This window comes from Alosa pseudoharengus, unplaced genomic scaffold, assembly GCF_046254945.1.
Source record: "Alosa pseudoharengus isolate Yale_2024_CS ecotype anadromous, Long Island Sound unplaced genomic scaffold, YU_APseudo_1.1 YU_APseudo_1.1_scf_2, whole genome shotgun sequence".
NCBI classification, from domain to species: Eukaryota; Metazoa; Chordata; class Actinopteri; order Clupeiformes; family Clupeidae; genus Alosa; species Alosa pseudoharengus.
Genome location: NW_027468663.1, coordinates 33,994,746 through 34,015,642, shown reverse-complemented (window position 1 = coordinate 34,015,642; position 20,897 = coordinate 33,994,746). Strand labels below are relative to the sequence as shown.

Below are 20,897 nucleotides of genomic sequence, written 5' to 3'. Positions count from 1 at the left end.
CCATTTCCATCGCTGGATTTACGTCATTTTCTATCATTAATATAGTAATAGTAACAATATATCTAGCCGAGTGATAAAATAGTATTTTTTGTAATTCCATAACCTTTATGGAACTATCTTGTTTCTCATATCAATTAACATTTGTCAAAATGTTTTTAATAGAAAAAAACCTCTAGCTTAGCCAAAAGTGTAGACCCAAAAATTCACCATTTTGGGAATATTATTGAATTTATATTGAGTTTTTGGGAAAATGTCTAAATGCCATATGTTTTAATCTGTTTAAGTTAAGGTACCCAATGTATTTGAACTGTATTTAACCTGTATTAGGCTTATGTTTGCTGGAAATTTTATTATTTCTGATATTTGACAAATATCTGACAAAATTATGATTTTGTTTAATGATTTAAAATTGTTAGAAAAATACTTAGGGTTTTAAAATCATCAGTTAACCTCTGTAAATATGTATTTGATAGAAAAGGACAGTTTTTTGCTAAAATGACACTGTTTTTACTGGAAATTTCCCCATAGCATAGGAACAAGTGTGTAAAAATGTGCCATTTTGGAATACGGCGGCCATATTGGATTTTTGGACAAAATTCAACATGCCCCAAGTTTTAATCTGTTCCAATTGGGGTTCTGACCAGGAATCCATGGAGAAAACTTTGACCAAAAACTAGGCCTAATGTTTCCAGCAGATGACCTGTCTAATATGTATGACATGAACAACGCAATCTGCCACTTTCAGCTCCCGCGTCAGGCAGTTTGCGCTTTTACATAATTGCGGCCTGTTTTATACCTCGCAATGATTTTACATGCACGTTGCGAAACATATACGCCTCAAGTGGGCGCAAAAGCGTTAGTACATCTGGCCCCGAGTGTGAACGTCTCATACTGTAGCTCATCTCTGCTTGTCCCCTGCACTCAGAAATCTGGCGCTAGTTAGCCAATGCTACCAACAGTTTTTCGTTGGGGGTGCCTCGGGCATCAGCCTAGCCATGCAAATAAATCAGTGTTTTACACCATTTATGAGGCTCAAAGTAGCTACATACCTCATTGGTAGACTTCCGAGGGCCTTGACATATAAAACGAGACATTGAGAACTTGAAAAAGCACTGGTAGTTTATTTACAAGACGATTTATACAGACAGTACCTTAAGGAATTTTACCGTTCAACGCCATCTTGAATTTAGTCACGATAAGTCGAGCGACGAGTACGAATGAACAGGTATGATAAGGGATCAGATTCCAAAAATAATTTAGTGGAAATGCATGGATTCAGTTGCTTCCAGTAGCAGCAACTGGAATGTTTTGTGCTTCTTTTACTTAACATCAATCTTTCTTTGATCAGTAACAATCATGTTCAAGATAATATTTTGAATCAATAAGAGACCATAATGATGAAATATTTGCAGAAAACAAGAGCACAAATTCTATTGCCAGTTGTATCTGTTGGTTCTGTTAGTTGTATGCGAAAGCAATGGAAATCTTAGTCTATAACCCAGAACATGACAGACATGTTCCATTCCACAGACCATTTTTGCAATCAGCTAAAACAGTTCTGCCCCATCCATCACCAGTTCCCAGTTACACTGGAGTGGAGTGGAACCACTCAGACAGATTAGCTGATGCCGTCTTTTTATTTACTGTGACTGGACTTTTTATTTACTGTGACTTTGGGTTAACCTTTTAACGGACAAATGATCATTTGTGATTAGAGGGTTACACAAACTATTTCTGGATACTGTTTTAGAAATCCCTACCTTCTGTAGGAAACGTTTCCACTATTAGTTTCAATATTGATGTCCACTGGTGAGATTTGATTATATTTGCTAACATCTACCGGTTAGCCATCTGTGTAAAGCATTTTTGAAACTACAGTACATTCCATTTTGTCAGTGGGTTTGCGGAGGCCTTTTGTCTGTGATTGTGATTTCCCGTACAGTGACTTTGTGGGAGAGCTCGTCGCTCGTCCTGTTGTCTCCCTGTGCAATGACTTTGTGGGAGAGTTCGTCGCTGTTTTTAGGCTTGTCCCACATGCTATTATTGGCCGGTCCTAACAGGGGAAATGGTGCACTTCTCACTGCTGACGTTACTCAGACTTCATTAGCCGGACTAAATGACTGAACATATAGCATCCTCACATATCCTGCCTAGTGATTTGAATTCATTAAACAAGGGGACATGGCTAGCAGGCTAACTGCCAGTTAAACACTGTTCTGGGCTCTGACACACTCAGGCTGGCTACCTCTTACCCTTTACTAGATGGACTTGTTTCTGAGCCCCTAGTGATGATGTAGCAGCTGACAGTTCGGAGCAGAGGTAATGCAGGAAGACAGAGAGGAGGGGGTTTCACACTGGTCACACACAGCAGCCCCTGGGGTGTGGGCGGGACTTGGGTCCGGCTCTCACCGAAATAGCCAAGCTAGCCGAGGTCTGTGAGGACAGCGCCGCACAGACAGGGACTGGAGTCAGGATGCTGAGGTTTTAACCGGAGGGGAGGGTGACACGCCAGACAAATGGCCTAATATGCCCTCCACATGCTCACAGGGACACAAGTACCTCAGGGACATTATGGGGAATGCACACACACACACACACGCACACTTCCAAAATCACTAATGGGGCCAGCTCTAACCTCCTCAGAGAAGCCTGTTTTTAGAGTGCACTGCAGAATGAGAAATAAGGGAAGTTAGAGGGGGCATTGAAAAGGCGAGGAAGAGCCAGACGGAGAGATGGGCGGAGCTGAAGGAGAGGGTGGGGGTGATGCAGCCCGTGGAGAAAAGTGGGATGCACTCTGCAAGGTCGCACACAGTGGCGTCCGTGTGGTGCTCCGCCAGTGTTTTAATGGCCAGCCCTGCCCGTCCTCTGAGATTGGGAAGCAGATGGCTGTTGTGAAGTCATAAACTGTCAGTAGTGTACAATGCATTGCTCTCAGTGTGGTCTCCAGGTATTGATTTCTGTTAACAGCCTCCTTGCTTTCCAATGATGATATTAATGGGTAGCAGTAATGGCTGAAAAAAAACCTCATCTTTTTCTATAATGAGAAAATAAATGTATTATTTTATTTGTCCTATACAGTGAATTAAAATTGTGAATGTAGACAATGGTATTGAATGTGATTAATAGAGCTATTCAGTTTGATTCCATCATCCAATAACATGACACAGTATTTTGCATCAGCAGTGAGCATGAACTCCAGGAAGTGTTTTTCTTTTTCAGATTTTATTTTTAGACATCTTGCACATGCAGCAAGAATGTGCTGGTAGGTAGAGGAGCAGGCCTATATTTAGAAGAATTTTAAAAACTGTTTCTCTGCCAAATGTAACAAGCCAGAATTGGTACCATATCTGGCCCTTGAACAGGGAGTGGAAGCCTTTGGTGTATGGATCAGTGGGTTTATGAGGTCTTGAGGTTTCAGAGAAGGCTGGTGACCACACCAGCTTGGCTTGTAGATGAAGAGCTATATCATGCCAATGAGATTTAAAGCAGCAATTCTAGCGTTTAAGTTGTGTCTAATGACATTGTGCAGTATGTCAAACTTACCACAGGTTCATGTTTGAAGACTGATTCATGTTTCCAGAAATGTCTTAAAAAAGAAAGAAAGCCTTTTTCACTTTTAGTATAGTGCATATAGCATATAATGTAGTGTACAGCATATTGTGATAAGCTGATAAAATGGGCACTTTTGTCATTACATATACAGTATGTATGTTTTATTATTATTTTGTTATTACATATACAACATGTATGTTTTGTTATTATTTTGTTATTATATACAGTATGTATGTTTTCTTATTTTGTTATTGCATATACAGTATGTATGTTCGCTGTGACACCTTTCTTTCTCTTTTGTAGGTGTAGTGGATTAGGAGAAGAGGCGGAAGTTATTGCATCCAAGAGAGTTCCCATAAGCCAGCCCTTTGTCTGTGTGCATATAGAAGCTCTGCTCACAAGCACGTCCACGTGTGTTTGTCTGTGATGGTTGCTCACTATGCGGGTGGCCCCACCTCCTCTCCTGTTCCAGTCTCCTCCTGTCCCAGTCGACACCTCTACCCCCCTGCGTCTGAGATGAGAAGATCCAGGTGCTGCCAGTGCATGAGGCACCTGCACCCTGTGTGAGTGTCGTCCCCACCCCCCCCTCCCCATCGCACAGAGGTGGTGGGCCCGGAATGGCCTCTTTGGACCTGCCCTACCGCTGTCCTCGCTGCGGGGAGCACAAGCGCTTCCGGAGCCTGTCGTCCCTGCGCGCCCACCTGGAGTACAACCACACCTACGAGACCCTCTACGTCCTGTCCAAGTCCAACAGCGTGTGCGACGCCGCCGCCCTGCTGCCCCTGGTGGCCGCCGATGGAGCGCTGCTGAACCAGGCCACCGCTGCTGCTGCCGCCTCGCCCTACCGCGAGCTGCCCTGCCCGGACGACCTCGGCCTGACCCCCTCCGCTGCCCGCTATCTGCCCAATGTGGAGTTCCCCCTGGGGGAGATCCTCGTGAAGAAAGCCATGAGCTCGGCTGACGGGCCCCCCAACCCCAGCAGCACGGCGGTGGCCGTGGCGGCGGCCAACGTAGCGGCCAGTGCGGTGGAGGCGGCCTACGAGGAGGGCCTGGCGCGGCTGAAGGCGCGGGCCTTTGAGCGCCTGGAGCTGGACGAGCGTCTAGAGAAGCTGTCGGAGGAGGTGGAGCAGAAGATCGCCGAGCGGGTGGGCCGGCTGCAGGCCGAGCTGGAGCGCAAGAGCTCGGAGCTGGAGAGGGCCAAGCTGGAGAGCGAGCGGCTCAGCCAGGAGAAGCAGGACCTGGAGAGCAAAGCCTCGGAGCTCTCGCGACAGGTGGACGTCTCGGTGGAGATGCTGGCCAGCCTCAAGCAGGATCTGGTCAACAAGGACCAGGAGCTCACACACAAGCAACAGTGAGTCACACCGCATAATCTCATGATGTGCATTGTACTAATGTTAATGTGCTAATGTGAGTAACCAGCTGGCAGCTGATCCTCCATGTAGTCTGCTCTCAATCACTGCTGCTTGCCATTCATTTGGGCTTTGTGTGTTTGTTTGTTTGTTTGTTTGTGTGTGTTAGTTTGTTTGTCTGATTGTGTGTGTGTGTGTATCTGTGTGTGTGTTTGTTCACTGTAGCTAGCTGTTACACAGTAGCATTTGTTTGTTTGCAAACACCTCCATGATGTGGTCCCCTCTGCTCCAGTCTTTGTCCCCCAGCAAAGTTCACCTTTCTCAGGCAGCCTGTAGCCAGCTGCCTGCCTCTGCTCCATCTGTCAGTTTGTGGGTCAATGAAGTGACATTGCGCATCGTCAGATGGTGCAACCAGGTAAAATACTAATTTAAACCAAGACATAGTAGATTGAAGTGAACAAATGGTTGAAAAATGTGTTAGCGAAACGGCGGTCATATAGATTTAGAGAGTTTCTTTTTCTTCCAGATTTATTTATTTTTTCTGTCAGTGATTCCTGGGACACTGAAAGATCGGGCTGCACAAACCTTGGTGGGCATGTAGCCCCACAAGGATGACATGGAACCATTGTTTTTTTGTTTTGATCCGTTGCCCAGGGTAGGCCAGACACCGTTTTCTGTGAATATCTCGAGAACCATAGGGCCTAGGATGACCAAATTATTTTTGTATGTTGGTGTCCAGGGGCCATGTCAACACATCCCATATTCACTCATTTGAGGTGTAACGCCACCTAGTTAAAAAAGAAAAGGCAAAAACGAGGCATTGTTATCGCAGGTATCTTTGGCTGACAGATTCAAAACTGCTCGAAATTTGAAGTGTATGATCATTATGACCCTCTGAATGCATGTTTCAGGGAATTCATGGGGGGCCATATCAGCTACACACACGCACACACACACAGACACACAACCACACACACATGTGTGCCGCGTGCATGCACGCACACACATACCTAAACTCAAACACGCATGCACACTCACGCACGTTCACACACATAAACACAGACACATAAACACATACATACACAAAGTACACGTGCACGCACACGCACGCACGCACGCACATGCATACACACATGCACGCACACTCACATGCATGCACACACACACACACACACACACACACAGGCATGCACACACGCACGCATACACACACACAAACACACATGCACACACACAGACGCACAGACACATAAACACACTCACACACACACCCACACACATAAAAACACAAATAAAGTATTAAAATGTCTTCCAACTTAAAGTGTCTTCCATGCATTCCGCTCATTTAAAACACATTTTTAAAAGCCTTATGTGTCAATGACCCTTGTGTGTGTGTGTGTGCGTGTGTGTGTGTGTGCAGCCACAGAAGCCCTTAAGAGTGTGCTCGAGTTGAAGGACAGTTCAGCCAGGAACAGCTGTGCATCAGGACTAGAGTCTGACTTTAACTCTAATGGAGCCTTAAATGTACACCTTCAATATGTTGAATGTGCTAAATATATACCACACACACTGTGGGTGGGCCCTAATTTAAATGATGGGCCAAGTGCAAAGTCTGAAGTTTAACTAAAGCATTGATGAGTCCTATCAGCGCTCCTACATGCAACACCATAGCTATAGTTCTTGAGAGCCTTGCTTGGTGACAGCCTTTGCCCTTTGTCGTCTTTTTAAATTAGGGCCCTGTATGTCTGACTGAGTTGTTTTGGCGTCCTTATTTGTAGTTTATCATAGAATGCGGCTTTGGTCTTGTTATTCAGGGACATTATGGGGCATAATCTGCTCCATTCATTCATGTCTTGAAGAAGCCAATCAGTGTTAAGAGTCAGTAACCTCCTAACCTCCCCCCTAGTAGCCTTTTCCTGCGAGAGATTGTTATGAGCTGAGACATAGTGGGGCGTAGAGGAGAAAAGCATTCTTCCCTCCGTCTGACATTCTCCCCATCGTCGGTGCCCATCGTGGCTGCTCTGTGTGCCAACTGTCGGCAGTCGTCTGGAAGGACTGTCCAGACCCGAGCGCTGATCTCATTACCAGCACATTACCACAGCCTCTCAGGACATGCCTCTGCACCACTGGACTCCGCCAGGGAAGATGAGACTAAACAGCCAAGATCTGAGCATTATTAAGAGCTCTCTCTCTCTCTCTCTCTCTCTCTCTCTCTCTGTGTTCCATTCCAATTAAGGTTATAGTCTCTTGCTGGCTATGGTAGAGTAGGTAGACATTCTGCCCATTCTGTCCCTACGTTAGACTTGAGGGGAAAGCTGGCAGTTGAATTTTGTCTCATTTTATGTCTTTCTGGATTTGAGGCTCAGCCAAGTTCAGAAATGGAAAAAAATACATCACAGCCTACAAATGAAACATGTGGCTGACCAAAATAACCAAAGCTCATATGGCAGAGGTCCCTGCAGTTCAAACAAGCATGGCTGCCTCTCAAACAGTAACAGACAGAACTGAAGTCATGAAGATCGAAGTAATAAAGTTAGGACTCAACATGGCCCATCCTTTTTAATGTCACTGCAAGATTACAGAAACTTCTTTAGCATATTCAGACATAATAATCCCTCCTAAATGTTTCCCAGAAGACATAACGGAATTTTCTGCTGCACTTCTGAGTCTCGGTGTGGAAAATGTCATTGCTTTGTATCTCCTGGGTGGTCTCACATTATTGTGTCTTTATGATTATAGTTGTTGGTGATTATAGAACCAACTGCTCCTAAAGATATGCTTCAGTGGAGCACTTTGTAAAATGTGTAATTTACCAAAGAAAAAAATGTGGTTATGCAAAGTTTTGCCTAGGATATGAATGTTTGTCTAATTGTTAGTAATTATATGCATACTCACCTAAGTTCCCCACCAGAAGTGGGAAGTAAGGCATATTTCATCCTCAGTTTCAAGACTTCCTGCCTTCGACTGAGGAATTATACATATTTGATGGCTTGTTTGGGTGAGTTTGCTAAGCAGTCAGTTTTCCGTCTATTGCAGAAAATCAAGAAGGACATTTTTAGTCCCCCCTAATCTCCTTTGATGTTATCAGTGAAAGTCAAAGTAAAAGGCTGAATAATTAGCATGTTAAGGATGTCCGCAGGCAATCTATTTTAATAGATTGGGGTCGGCTGCATGCACGGCGGGGAGGTCACATGCTCAGCTGTGATTACATCACTTCCTGTGGTGAATGCACCCTGATGGCAGACAGAGTGGTTATTACAGCTGACATCAGTCTAAGTCCAAGAGAGATGTGAAGTACTGAAGATCACAGCAGTGCTCCTTGGCCATAACGCCACATGACTCCTACTGAGGAGAATGCAACATCAGTTTGCTTTATTGTACCTTGGAGACACCGTAAAACATCTCATGTGAAGCAAGCGGTTTACTGAAAGGGAAAAAAAAAAGAAAATAAAGGAATAAAAGGAAATGCAGCATTTACAACGCCTACCAATGTGCAGTCAACCTAAGCACAATCAGTGCTGCATGACTGCTGGTGGAGGTTGCATATCACTTCCACCCACAAGTCTATTCTCTGAGTCTTTAGAAAATTGTTTGTTTAAAGCACGATTTGATGGTTGCAGCTGCCGTGTGGATGTTGGTGCTTGAGACAGTGCATCTGCACAGCCCACCCTCAGGGTCCAAACATTCCTACTGACCCACCCCAGGCTTCTGACAGTGGATGTCCAATACAGGGGGAGAATGTCCATGCTCTACAATGTCAGCATGCATTGCCTATATACAAACATGCATACTATATGGTGTGCAAGATTCTAGATACAAATAGACACAGAAGAGGAGCCTGTGTAGCTGGAGGAGTAGGCCTCAGACCTGGGACTGGATTTAAGATGGAGATGGAGAGGAGGAATCATGGAGGGTCCGAACTGAAGCCCTGTGATCAAACGGGCCACTCTGATTAGCAGTGCAAATTGAATTCTGTAACCCCACCACTGGCACCCACCTCTCCCTTCCCCCCCCCCCACCCCCACCTCTCTCATTCACAGCCTCTTGCAAAACATGATGCAGATTGTGCAGTGGGAGGAGACTTGTGATGTGGCTCTTTCCACTGCTGCCGTGGAAACAAGCCCAGGACCAGAGAGCTGTGTCCCAGAATGCATAGCGCTTCTGCCTGGATGGGAGCTGTCCTCATTTACAGCAGTGTCTCTGAGGATCAGGATTCAGCTGTGCTGACATGCAGACTGAATGAGCAGAGATGTCGGAGTACATCCCTCGATACTTTATACGGAGGACATCCCTCGATACTTTATTGTAGCACTTTGCTAAATATAAACATCTCTTGTGATCACCGCATTTAAACGATCACACTACACTAAGCTAACCTACTGCTAGCGTACTTAGCCCTGCTTTATTGGAATGCTGCAGCAGTATAAAGAATGATCCCCAGTGAGGCCTTGACAGCTCAGAGCCCTGTGCTAGCAGGAGCCTGAGGGTGTGGACAACCATTGGCTACCCCCACCCCCATTGGTCACCGTCCAGCCCCCCCACCCCCCGCCCACCTGTCTGCCTCCATGTGCCAGTGTGGACACGGCAGGGCTTGATTTGTGAGGCCTTGAAGCGAAAGGACTCGAGGCAGAGAGCAGACAATGGTGCTTTCAGAGTTAATCCAGCAGTATATCCAGGCGCTCCACACCTCCGTCCTCACCACAGCGTCCCCCCCCCCCCTCCCGAGGATCAGCAGCTGTCGGCCCTCGCCGCTCATCACGCCCCTGTGCTCCTCCATCTCTGCACGGCGAGGGTGGGCCAACGCTGGCCACAGGCTGCCATCACACCAGGTGCTCGGCTACCGCTGAGGCTCCAGCTCACCCTGGTGACCATTTCCCATAATCCCCTCTCTCCGGGCGCCATTGACACCAATGGGCAGATTGGATCTCAGCGCCATAATGCAGAATTTTATAAGGTAGTTTTCTGTAATTGGAACCCATTCACATGTGGCCTATTATGAATAGCTAAGATAGTGTTAAGACAGTGATCAGCCAGAGGCGTCCGGGGAAACCGTTTGTTTCCTTCTCAGCAGGGGTCATGAGACTCCCCTGCAAAGGACATATCACATGGCGCTGGAGTTTTTGGATGCCTTGTGTCAGTGCATATGTCTGTGAATCCCCCCCCCACTGTGCTCTTCATGAAAACTAGAGCATTGATCTTTCTTGGGAGACAGTCGGCAGTTTGTTGCACAGTTCAGGGAAGCACAAGGCTCAGGCTGAAATATTTACTTGCCTTGATTGATTTGTGGAGAGTCCTGGATTTAGATTCCTCCTTGAGAAGCCAGTCACGCACGACAGGCGGCGAGGAAAAGCTTTGAAATGGAGTTGATGAATGCATCACCAGGAGGCGAGCTGCGGCGCACTCACAGCCCAGCCTTTCTTTCTTCATCTTCTCCCCTGTCAGCATACACGTCTCTCGCCAGATTGTTTCCATTGCCACGGAGGCCATTTTGTTTCACCTGTTCATCCTTTATTCCTCTTCTCCGTCTCTGTCTCTTCATCTCTCTTGTGTCATGATGTTGGGAATCAAAGGGGTGCTGTGCTGTAGCGAGCATTCATGTGCAAGTTTGTCCCCGTTGTAAGCAAAACAAGTCTGCCACGTGCTTTTAGCATTGTGGCGGAGAATCGACAAGCACCACCGAGGGACCATCACACCTGGCAACGAACAATGCCCGCTACTTCATCAATAGCCACATGCATCGCAGTCCAACGAAGCCTCAATGAAATGAAATGAAACACAGCCACCCATGAATATAAATGCTGAATTCTTCCAGGCCTTAATGAGGCATGGTAATAATGATTGGGAATTGTCCTCAATGGCCTCTATGAACATTTAAAGATCATGACTTATTCATACTGTGCAGGTAGAGCCCTGTAAGCTGTGGACGCGGTGGACTGAGTGAGGCCTCCGTCGCTGTGCATCTGTCTGTCGGTCTGCCTGTCAATAGAGGGGCAGAGGAGCTTGCTGTGGGCACTGCTTTGAATTCTCTCTCTGCACAAACCTGCATAATGAGATCACCCACACCCTGATGTTGCTTTCTGTTTTTCACACTCATTTCTTTTCTGTCCCAAAATATTAAATATCTTCCTTTCCTCTTGTTGTTTTGTCTTCCCTCAGAGTCAAAATCTGATACAAGTGAACCTGCAATCCCACGTTATTATTTGGTATCTGGCATGTGTGTGTGTGTGTGTGTCTGTGTGTGTGCGTGTCTGTGTCTAACTGCTTCTGCAGTTTGGTTTCACTGGTTGGTTTCTGAAAGCCATTGACTCTAATTACACAAGACCCAGTTTTTGTACTTCTGACTTGTTTTCTCTAATTAGCACCTAGCAGCTCCCCAGGGATAAAGTTACATCCACCACCAGAGGCAATTACATCAGTCATATATCTGCGTGTTGTCAATGCATGCTACTGTTCAAAGAGACCTGAATCATATTAAGGAATTTCATCCCTTTTTCGCAAACCAGGAAACCACTTTATTATTACACCAGTCCACTGTCTAGTGTGGATGCTCCTCCTCCCCTCTCTATGCTTCCCTCTCTCCTTCTCCATCTCTCCCCTGAGATAGATATCTGCCGCCTGATGTGGAGGCTGCTGTCGATTGGGTCACCAGATGAACCTCAGCATGTCTTTAAGCTCCTCAGCATTAACACGGTGAAATGATTCATGTAATCAGATTAGTGGTAATGAAAAGAGTGCTTATACCCTGTACCCACCCTCCACCTACTCTTCCCATTACCTTCCCACCTCTGCTATTGCTGAGACTATCCACGTTTTTTCTAGCAGTAGCCTCATTTTCTGCTTAGTATCATTATACTGATGGTTCCCATGGGGACTATTTTTTGAAGTGTCACATCGGAATGTGAGTGGCCGTGAAGTTGTCAGGCGCTTTATTAGTCCTGTACCATTTACTCGATTTATTTCATTCTGTGATGCTGTATATTCATAGATAATCAGCCCCTCTCATTTGGATGTCTCTCCAGCATCTATCTTGTGGGGCTTTTCAGTGGAATACCAGACATTAGCATTTAAGAGTTAAACCACTCTATTAGTCTATTCTGACTGAGTAGCATGCTGTATAGTTGACCTTCATGTCCAGACAGTGCGGCTTTGGAGCCCTCTGTGCGGATTTACGTTGTGTGTGTCCTCCATTTTGACATGTGTCACGCAACAGCTAACAACGCCTCAGTGGCAAATGAGTTCAGTGCTTTCTCCACAGGGCTTTGGAACTGCATGCCACATAGGCTACACTCAGGGCCAGATGTACGTACATTTGCGAACGTAGCGTTATCAGCGTCATGGACACACCGCAGATTGCGAACGCTGTCAGACCCAAGTTTCCGTCGTATTTATCAATTGTTCAATCCTTAGTGTAAACTGCGGCTTTCTCTGCCTTTCTCCGCCCATAAACGCAATTTACGAATGTCCACAACTGAATGGCAGCGCCTACATACAAGCGCAGTTGAATGAAGTTAACTGATGACAACATTAAAAAGAATCAAATGTTTAGCGATCATGAAATAATACCATACATGATAAGATGTAAACAAGCAGGGAGATAATGAAGATCAGTAGTTCTACTCAAACTACTTGTGCACGTAGGCTATGGAAGATTGGTCAAATCTAGCAAGTGGGAAAGTTTAAGTGAATGACGTGAAAGTAAGACATTCGAAAGGCCAACGAAAGTTGAGGTTGCTTTTGGTAGTACAAATACTTTCACCACAAAAATTGGTGCTCTAAATAGCGATTCTGTTGTTTTTGAAAGGTTCTCTTATTGACGCATTGAACTGCAATTTTGATTAACACCTGCTTTTACAAGGCGGAAATATTTAGGCGCAGAATAGACGTGCACTTTCAGGAGCAGTCTTTTTACATTCCGCGGAATACATAATTAGGCACTCTTTACTCTTCCCCTCCCATCTTTTTACGCTAAACTCCCACTTTCCCCTGGATCCTCCCATGAAGGCATATGCATGACATGACAAACGCAATCTGCCACTTTCAGCTCCCGCGACAGGCAGTTTGCGCTTTTACATTATTGCGGCCTGTTTGTACATACCTCGCAATGATTTTACACGCACATTGCGAAATAAATACGCCTGAAGTGGGCGCAAAAGCGTTAGTACATCTGGCCCTCAGTATCCAATACACTGCGTCCCTCAACAGCTCGCGTGGAGAAACTGAACAAAATGTTTAGGGTGTCTGGCTTCTTTCTCCTTTGTCCTCCTTTTCAGAGTCTCTGGTGGTCACCCTAACTGTATACCACTGAAGGGAAATGAAAAAGTTTATACAGACTGATAACTGCGTAAACTGTATAAGACCTAATAAGCTTCCATAGTGCTGAATGCAGATACAGGTCATGTGACCCAGTGTGCAGATGTCCCAATGTGATTTGAAGGTTTGTGGGCTTGTATGGGTTTTTTTTTTTTACCCCTGAGTTAATGATTTTAGTCTACCAAGACAAGACATATATGCTGACATAAAACAGAGAGAGAGAGAGAGGGAGACATTTTAATTAGGACAGGCAGCAGGAAACCTATTGTTACACCTTCACATTCATGCTGTTCAAGATGGCCAGTGTCTGTCGTGTCCCCTGCAAATTTCAGTCTGTCTCTTGTCACACACACACACTCACACACACACACACACACACACACACACACACACACACACACACACACACACACTCACTCACTCACTCACTCACTCACTCACACACACGCGCGCACACACACACACACACACACACACACTCTCACACACACACACACACACACACACACACACACAATCTGCCAGTGTCTAGTCCTGCTGACGGGGCCACAGTTATGCAGCACTTCCTCCGGAGTCCCAGCGGAGTGTGGAGTAGAGGAGGAGGGGAGCGTGGCCAGAGTAGCCTAGTGCTGCTGCTGCTACAGTGCCGGCTTCCCCACAGTCTGCTGCACACACAGGGCATTACTGTAAAGCCCATCTCACTATTATGTGGCTTATCAGTCTCACAGGGACTGCTTGTAATTGTGGAGTAATTGAGAAATTGATGCCCAAAATGCCCCTCCTATGGAATATGCTGGCACAGAGGTATGCTGTGTCCGGCCATGTCCTACCTACAGTAGCCACCGTCCCAGAACAGAGATGTGGGGGATGCCCAGTGCAAGTGCCAGCCGTCTGTGCCTGCGCCAGAGTGCACCAAGCCTTCTGTGCCCGCATCGTTCATGCAAAATGGCTTCCTTCTAGAAATAAACACATGCTGGTATTCACAAAAGATTAATCAGCTTTGTGTCCGTCTGTGTGTGTTTGTAATCATTATCGATTTGTGGTAACCAGGAGACAGGAAAAGAGAAGAGAATTGGGGATATGTTACTTGTTGAGTGTGGCCATAGCTGGGTGTTTTGTGTGCTGTAGGGAGTGTCCTCCTTTATGGCCCACTGCTCCAGCGCTGATTCATTAATCTCCCAGGGCAGTCTGGACTGAGATGGCCTTGAGCTGGACCTACTGTCTCCACTGTGGTTCAGACATCAATGTCCTTTACTAAATATATGCGTAACTTAAGGAGCTTACAGAACACAGTATGTATGTCTGTTTACCAAAGGTACTTCCTGGGAACTTGGTCAGACGGTTACATAAGCAAAATAGACGTGTCCCTCAGGTGCACTCCCTAGGCCTAGCGAACCTGTCCTAGGTCACACCTTTACAGATGTTACCTGGAAACTGGATGCACTTCACCACAGGGAGAGGACCAACAATTTTGTTAAAGAGATACAACTCCTCTGGCTTTACTGTATCTAGTATCTTGATTTTTGTTTAGCATACTTCAGGTTCTTTGTAAATTTACGCACATATTGTAAACTAATGTATTTAGGTACTGTATGTATGACTGTAAAAGTCTGTGAGCTATCTGCTGTGCAGGGTATGGCAGAAATATTATGTAGTTTTTTTAACACATTCCATTTGCAAAGTACAAGTGTGTGTGTGTTTTCAATTTTTACTTAGTTCCTGTGTTATTGAAATACGACAGGCATAGAAATCCTTTCAGATGCAAATAGGCTAAAGCTAGCAGGATATATTTCAATTGCACACTCTACCAAGCTGGGGATAAGAGCTCAGATTATTTTTCAGTGGTTTCATGCCTACACTCATGCATTTCCTCCTTTCTCTCTCTCTCTCTCTCTCTCTCTCTCTCTCTCTCTCTCTCTCTCTCTCTCTCTCTCTCTCTCTCTCTCTCTCTTTCTCACTGTCTCTCCTATCTGCATGTGTTCTCTTCACACCTCAGACTCAGGCTCCTTAGCATAAGTGCTGTGCTTGGCTGGATGTAGCAGACCCTGGCTGGCACTGGGGTTAGCTGACTGAACCTCATCTGATGCCGTATAGACTCCAGCACCACGTTCCCTCCCTCGCATACACACACAGCCTGGAGTGGGGCTTTGTGTGGTGACAGGATTGGACTCTGATCTCTTTAGCTGTGACTCCAGGACAGGGAGAAATAAACAAGGGGACAGGACCCTTTGGGTTCACAACACACACACGCACACACACACACACACACACACACACACACACACACACCAAACAAAGAACATCGGTGAACAGTAGCTTCTCTATTTCTACATTTCAAGGAAACCGTGTCATTTTGGCTATTCTGTGTCTTACAGTAATATGAATGTGTTAAGGCATCTCAAAGCCATATATCCATCAGCATACTAACAGGAAGATGTGATACACCAAAATAACATGCCCAAACATTCTCCAATGGGTGGTGTTTACATGTTGTTTCATAGCCCAAAAGAAATTATTTACAAGATGCTTTTGATACCAAATGCTCTTTCATTTCATGATTTAATTAAATGGCCCAGTTTAATTGCTATCGCTAAGCAGGGATGACTTTGCCCTGAAGACAGGAAGGACTTCATTTTCAAAGGGACAAACAGTGTCCCCTGTCAAGGGAGAGAGAGACAACATAAAACCCATAGAGCGGCTGAGTCAGAATTTGAGTATGAATAGATGACCTTCAAACTGTATCTGAGTGTGTGTGTGTGTGTGTGTGTGTGTGTGTGTGTGTGTGTTAGTGTTACTGGCAGTGTGCAATACAAAGACTACTATGCAGCTGGGTGTGTATATTTTCTGTTGTGTGTCTATATGAAGATTGTTGAACTGATGTGTTGACAAGAGCGACAGTCACTGTTTATATGGAGAGAAATGTCTAGTACACAAAGATAACGCAGGCAAAGCATTTTCAGCCATTTCCAGTTTCCTTCAGGGAATTAAAGAATGCAAGAGCTGGAGAGATGAAGGACAGAGAAAAGGATGAAGCAGAAAACTGAACAGATTCAAACACTTGTTATGTGAACATGTTTGTTTATTGTTGTGTATTAGTGTATGGGAGTGTGTGTGTGTGTGTGTGTGTGTGTGTGTGTGTGTGTGTGTGTGTGTGTGTGTGTGTGTGTGTGAGAGAGAGAGAGAGAGAGAGAGGAAGTGTGTTTATGAGCTTAAAAAGATTTTGTGTTTGTGTGAAATGACAGATATATAATTTGAAGAATTAATGCTAATAGTTTTATTGTATCTTTAGATGTATGCCTAAAGAGACAGAGAGAGACAGAGTAAGATCAGATGTAAAAACAAGATGAAGGTATTCTACATGATAGTATATTTTTACTACCATATTTCTCTTAAGACTCAATCAGGACGATGCACGATCAGGATCCAGGCTTTATTCTTTTCAATGAGGGGCCAGTGCCCTCAAGGGAGAGAAGTACATGTTTGTTTCACCCCATCATGGATTTCACCAGATTCTCAGTATTATCTGACTTCTCTGACTACACAGAAACAGTTAACCAAATTTAAGTTACACACAAAGAGAAGGAGTGACCTCTAGGTCCAACCCAGTTTGAATATGCAATAGAAAGGGAGGATGAGGATTAGGCCTTCATCAGGTCTGGTCAGCTTCTATTGTTTTTTCTATTGTATTATTGGCATATGCACTACAGCACATTTAGCCGGTTACACCTCTGTGTGTACACGCGAGGTTTTTTCTTGACGGAGTCGTTAAAGGTGTGAAAGCGGTAAGAGAAAATCCACCCGGCGGTGTCGTGTAAACGGCCTCTACCCCCTTTCCTGGGAAGTCCTTCAGAGGCCTGGACACATGCTGTTCTACAAACATTAACATTTCACACCTATCTGAAGAACAAAAGGCATCTAGACAGGCTTTCACTGAATTCAAGGATAAACAAAGGATGCTTGCATACAGACCAAAGACACACACACAGGGTACACATGGGTACAAAATCACAAATGACCATAAGAACTACACAGTATTCAAGTCATAAAGACTTGAATCATTAAACTGTTCACATAAAATATGAATACAGAATTATTTCCTTCATACATCATCAGTTTAAACGGGACCATTTGCTTTCCCCCAGTCATAAGCACCAAAGATGATCCTCTGTGCTTCATCAGTGCTTTGAAGAATCCATCTTCCTTTGATGGAGCACACACTCTGGCCATATACAAAGTGTATGATAGATATTATAGAAATAAGAATTCGTTTTAATTGTGTTTAGGTGTGCGCCTCTCTGTCCTGACCCCTAACGTCCCTTTGTCCACCCCCAACAGAGAGGTGGTTCAGATCGACCAGTTCCTCCAGGAGACGGCGGCGCGGGAGGCCAACGCAAAGGTGCGGCTGCAGCAGTTCATCGAGGAGCTGCTGGATCGAGCCGACCGCGCTGAGAAACAGCTCCAGATCATCAGCAGCTGTGGCACGACGCCCAACGGCAGCCTGGGACGCTGCAGCGTGCAGGGGTCAAAGGGCAACGGCCGACAGGTGAAAAGAAGGGTGAAGTGGGGTGGGGTCGGGTCAGGTTGGAGTGTGTGCTTGGTGGTGTGGATTGATATGAGGTATTTGTGGAAACGGGTGCGCACATCCAAAATATGTTTTAACAGGTGCCAGACAAAACGTGTCAGAGAGAGAGAAGGATATGGTCTGTGTATGGGCTCCAAGAAATGAGCGTTTCGAAAAACGAAAAACGTTTCGAACTCAACAGATCTCCATCAGGCAAATAAGAAGGAGGATGGAGGAAGAAGAATAAATTCTAAGTTCTTATTTGCCTGATCTGTTGAGATCGAAACGTTGCCTTTCTAGAATAAATAAAGTATTTCTTCGAGCCTATATACAGTGGATTGATATGAGGACACCCACTATTACTTTAACCATCCCCAGATACATTCAGGCAAAGATAGGTCATTTGCAGTCATTTATGAATTTCATTTCTAGGAGGATGCAAATTAATTTGTGCTCTACCTCTCAGCAGCTGCCTGAATTACTCATGCATGAGGGAGAGATATCACTCTCCTCCATTATTACATACCCCGTGTCCAGGTGGAATTGCACAGCAATTTTCTGTTTAATTTCAGCAGGCAGTAAATACATGGAGGTGTGTGTGTGTGTGTGTGTGTGTGTGTCTGTGTCTCTCTCTCTGTGTGTGTATGTATGTCTGTCTGTGTCTGTGTTTGTGTGAGTATGTGAGTTATGTGTGTTAGTAACATTTATTTGGTCTGAGGAGAGTCACTGGAGTGTGAATATCAGTGTTATAAGATGATGGAAGAGGGTTTGTGTGTGTGTGTGTGTGTGTGTGTGTGTGTGTGTGTGTGTGTGTGTGTGTGTGTGTGTGTGTGTTAATTGTGTTGGCTTCCTCAGGACACGTCTCCTTTACACTCGCCGACTCCTCAGCATCTGTCATGTCACCAAAGCTGCTTCTTGTTGCCTCATTACAGAAAACACAAGAAAGCCTGGCAGCTGCTTACATTTTGGGGAATGAATAGCATATGAGGGCGCTCGTGTCTGCTGTGGTAGATAGCAAAAGCACCCAGAGTGCCCAGCTAGTTGTTCATGTAGAGTGTAGGCTGCTGAAGCTCACTGCTGGGTGGTGCTCAGGAGTGAGACCTCTGTTTACAGGAGCAGAGGCAGTGTTTATCTAGTGAAATGTGTCTCTGGGCACATCTTAGGCCTGGCGCCTCTCTCATGGCTCTACGGAGCTAGGGCCTTCTCATCCGTTCGGACTTTTAGATCTATGCAGCTAAGAGCCAGTCAGACCTGTGGACCGGGTATGTTGATTGGACTCAAAATTGATCACACTTTGTTTGAAATGATGTGGCACAACCAATATAAGCTAGTTCAGAGTGTAAACAGGTGGCTGAACAGTGCAGGTTCATATCAACAATTGACAGAAACTATGAGTGAGGCATTCTGAGTACATTGTAGGCTGTAGACGGCAATGTACTTCTCATTTACAGTAGACACAAACCCCCGAACTTTATTTTTTACTGGATCTACAGTAAATGTTGAATCCACTGAGTTATATATAAATATTTTTGTTTTGTTTTGTTTTTTTAGATGCAAAATGCATTTACTGTATTGTAAACAATGAACATTTCTTCTGGAGCTATATCAGCTGCCTTGAACACTGTGTTTTCCATCTTTCTATGTAGTGTTTATGACTGCTCAGTAGTGTTTTCATTTTGTGAGATGATCTGAAGACAGTGTTTGGTTTTGAGCACAGGTACAACTGTTTTGAGGTCATTGTTCAGTTTTGCAGAGGTTGTCAGATGTTTTGGGATTTTGTAGTTTGAGATTTGGAGTTTGTGATTACAGTTTTGAGAAAAGGGTGAAAGGTTTCAAAAAAATGTGTTTTATGTAGCAATTGTGAAAAGCTGTAACTACCACTAATGGGAGCAGACTGACAGGTGGTTGGTTCTGCTGATGCCAGTCACTAATCATGTTGATGTTCTCCAGGACTAATTTCACTGCTGATTACAGTGCGCTGGAACTCAGTCTGGGTCCATAATGCACTTTATAGAGATCAGTGGGAGATCCATAGTCCAACCAGTGAGAGAAGTCAGGGGATAAATGTTTTACTCTGGGTTTGGAATTGATACGTACCCTGGGGCTCATCTCACTTCAATGTGTTGCAATTAAGTTGGCTGTTCATGTTGTTCAGAGTTGTTTTGATGCAGCTTTATGCTCCAGATTTGGCACCAAGGAGTTCAGATATTGTATGTTGGTGATGTGTCCATTGAGAATAATGTAATTGAGTAAACTGCCTAGAAGAAGTGCTTAATGTGTGGTAATAACTGTAGTATAATAACAGCTAAAAAGTTTAGGACTACCCTAAAGCCAGAACATACAGTGTATTTAACCTTAATGCTGACAAAACATAAACTCTAACTGAAAAGATTGTTGTGTCAACCATTTCAAACTGTAGGTCATAGTAGCCTACGGATTATCAGCCATCTCAGTGCCTCCTGCTGTTTTCTCAGCTGATGACGACTCATGGGGATATTTATACTATTTTGACTGTGTTCTATTTTCTCTCGATGGCCATCCGGGCTGAGCCCTGTCCTATCAGCCTGGTTAGGGGGAGGTGAGAGAGATGATCAGCAGCACCTATCAATCTCAGATGGGGGTCCACCCAGGCGCTTACCACCCCCCACTGGGGACTCCCTGCCAGTCTTGCTGACATCACACGGGTCCCCCTTACATCTCCATGGAAACCCGCATCATGTGAATCCGTGCTGTTATTATTACACACTGTTTCATATTCTCTTCAGTTTTATTGCCAGACTGTGGATTGAAGAATTGAACCTGCACTTTTCAGGGTAATTTTAATCTGTATGTTCCATATTACGAGAAGTAGGCTTTTAAATTTCATTCTAAGTAGGACACAGGAGATGAGAGTGGACCAGTTCCGAGAGAGAAACCCCAGAGTGAATACACCTCCCTATGGGCTATCTGCACAGTTAGGCTGAGAGAACTACAGTGGTATTTGTTATGAAAATCAATTGACATTAGCCATTTGAAAAGTGCTTTTTAAAGTCCTCAATAAGCTTAAGTAGAAATACATCACTTCTGGACAGCTTTAGAACATAATAGTCGTTTGTGCAGCGGTAAGGAGTTTGTATCTAAAATAG

General features: G+C 44.9%; 1 protein-coding gene across 1 annotated transcript in view; it reads left to right on the top strand.

The window, feature by feature from the left end:
- Positions 1–20,897, top strand: part of fbxo41 (F-box protein 41) — a 55,071-nt gene that overhangs the window by 10,195 nt on the left and 23,979 nt on the right. Inside the window, exons 2-3 of the mRNA XM_076294729.1 lie at positions 3,856–4,903; positions 17,547–17,754. Of these exons, the coding sequence (XP_076150844.1) occupies positions 4,170–4,903; positions 17,547–17,754 (942 nt within the window). The 5' untranslated portion in view covers positions 3,856–4,169. The remainder of the gene's footprint in view (positions 1–3,855; positions 4,904–17,546; positions 17,755–20,897) is intronic.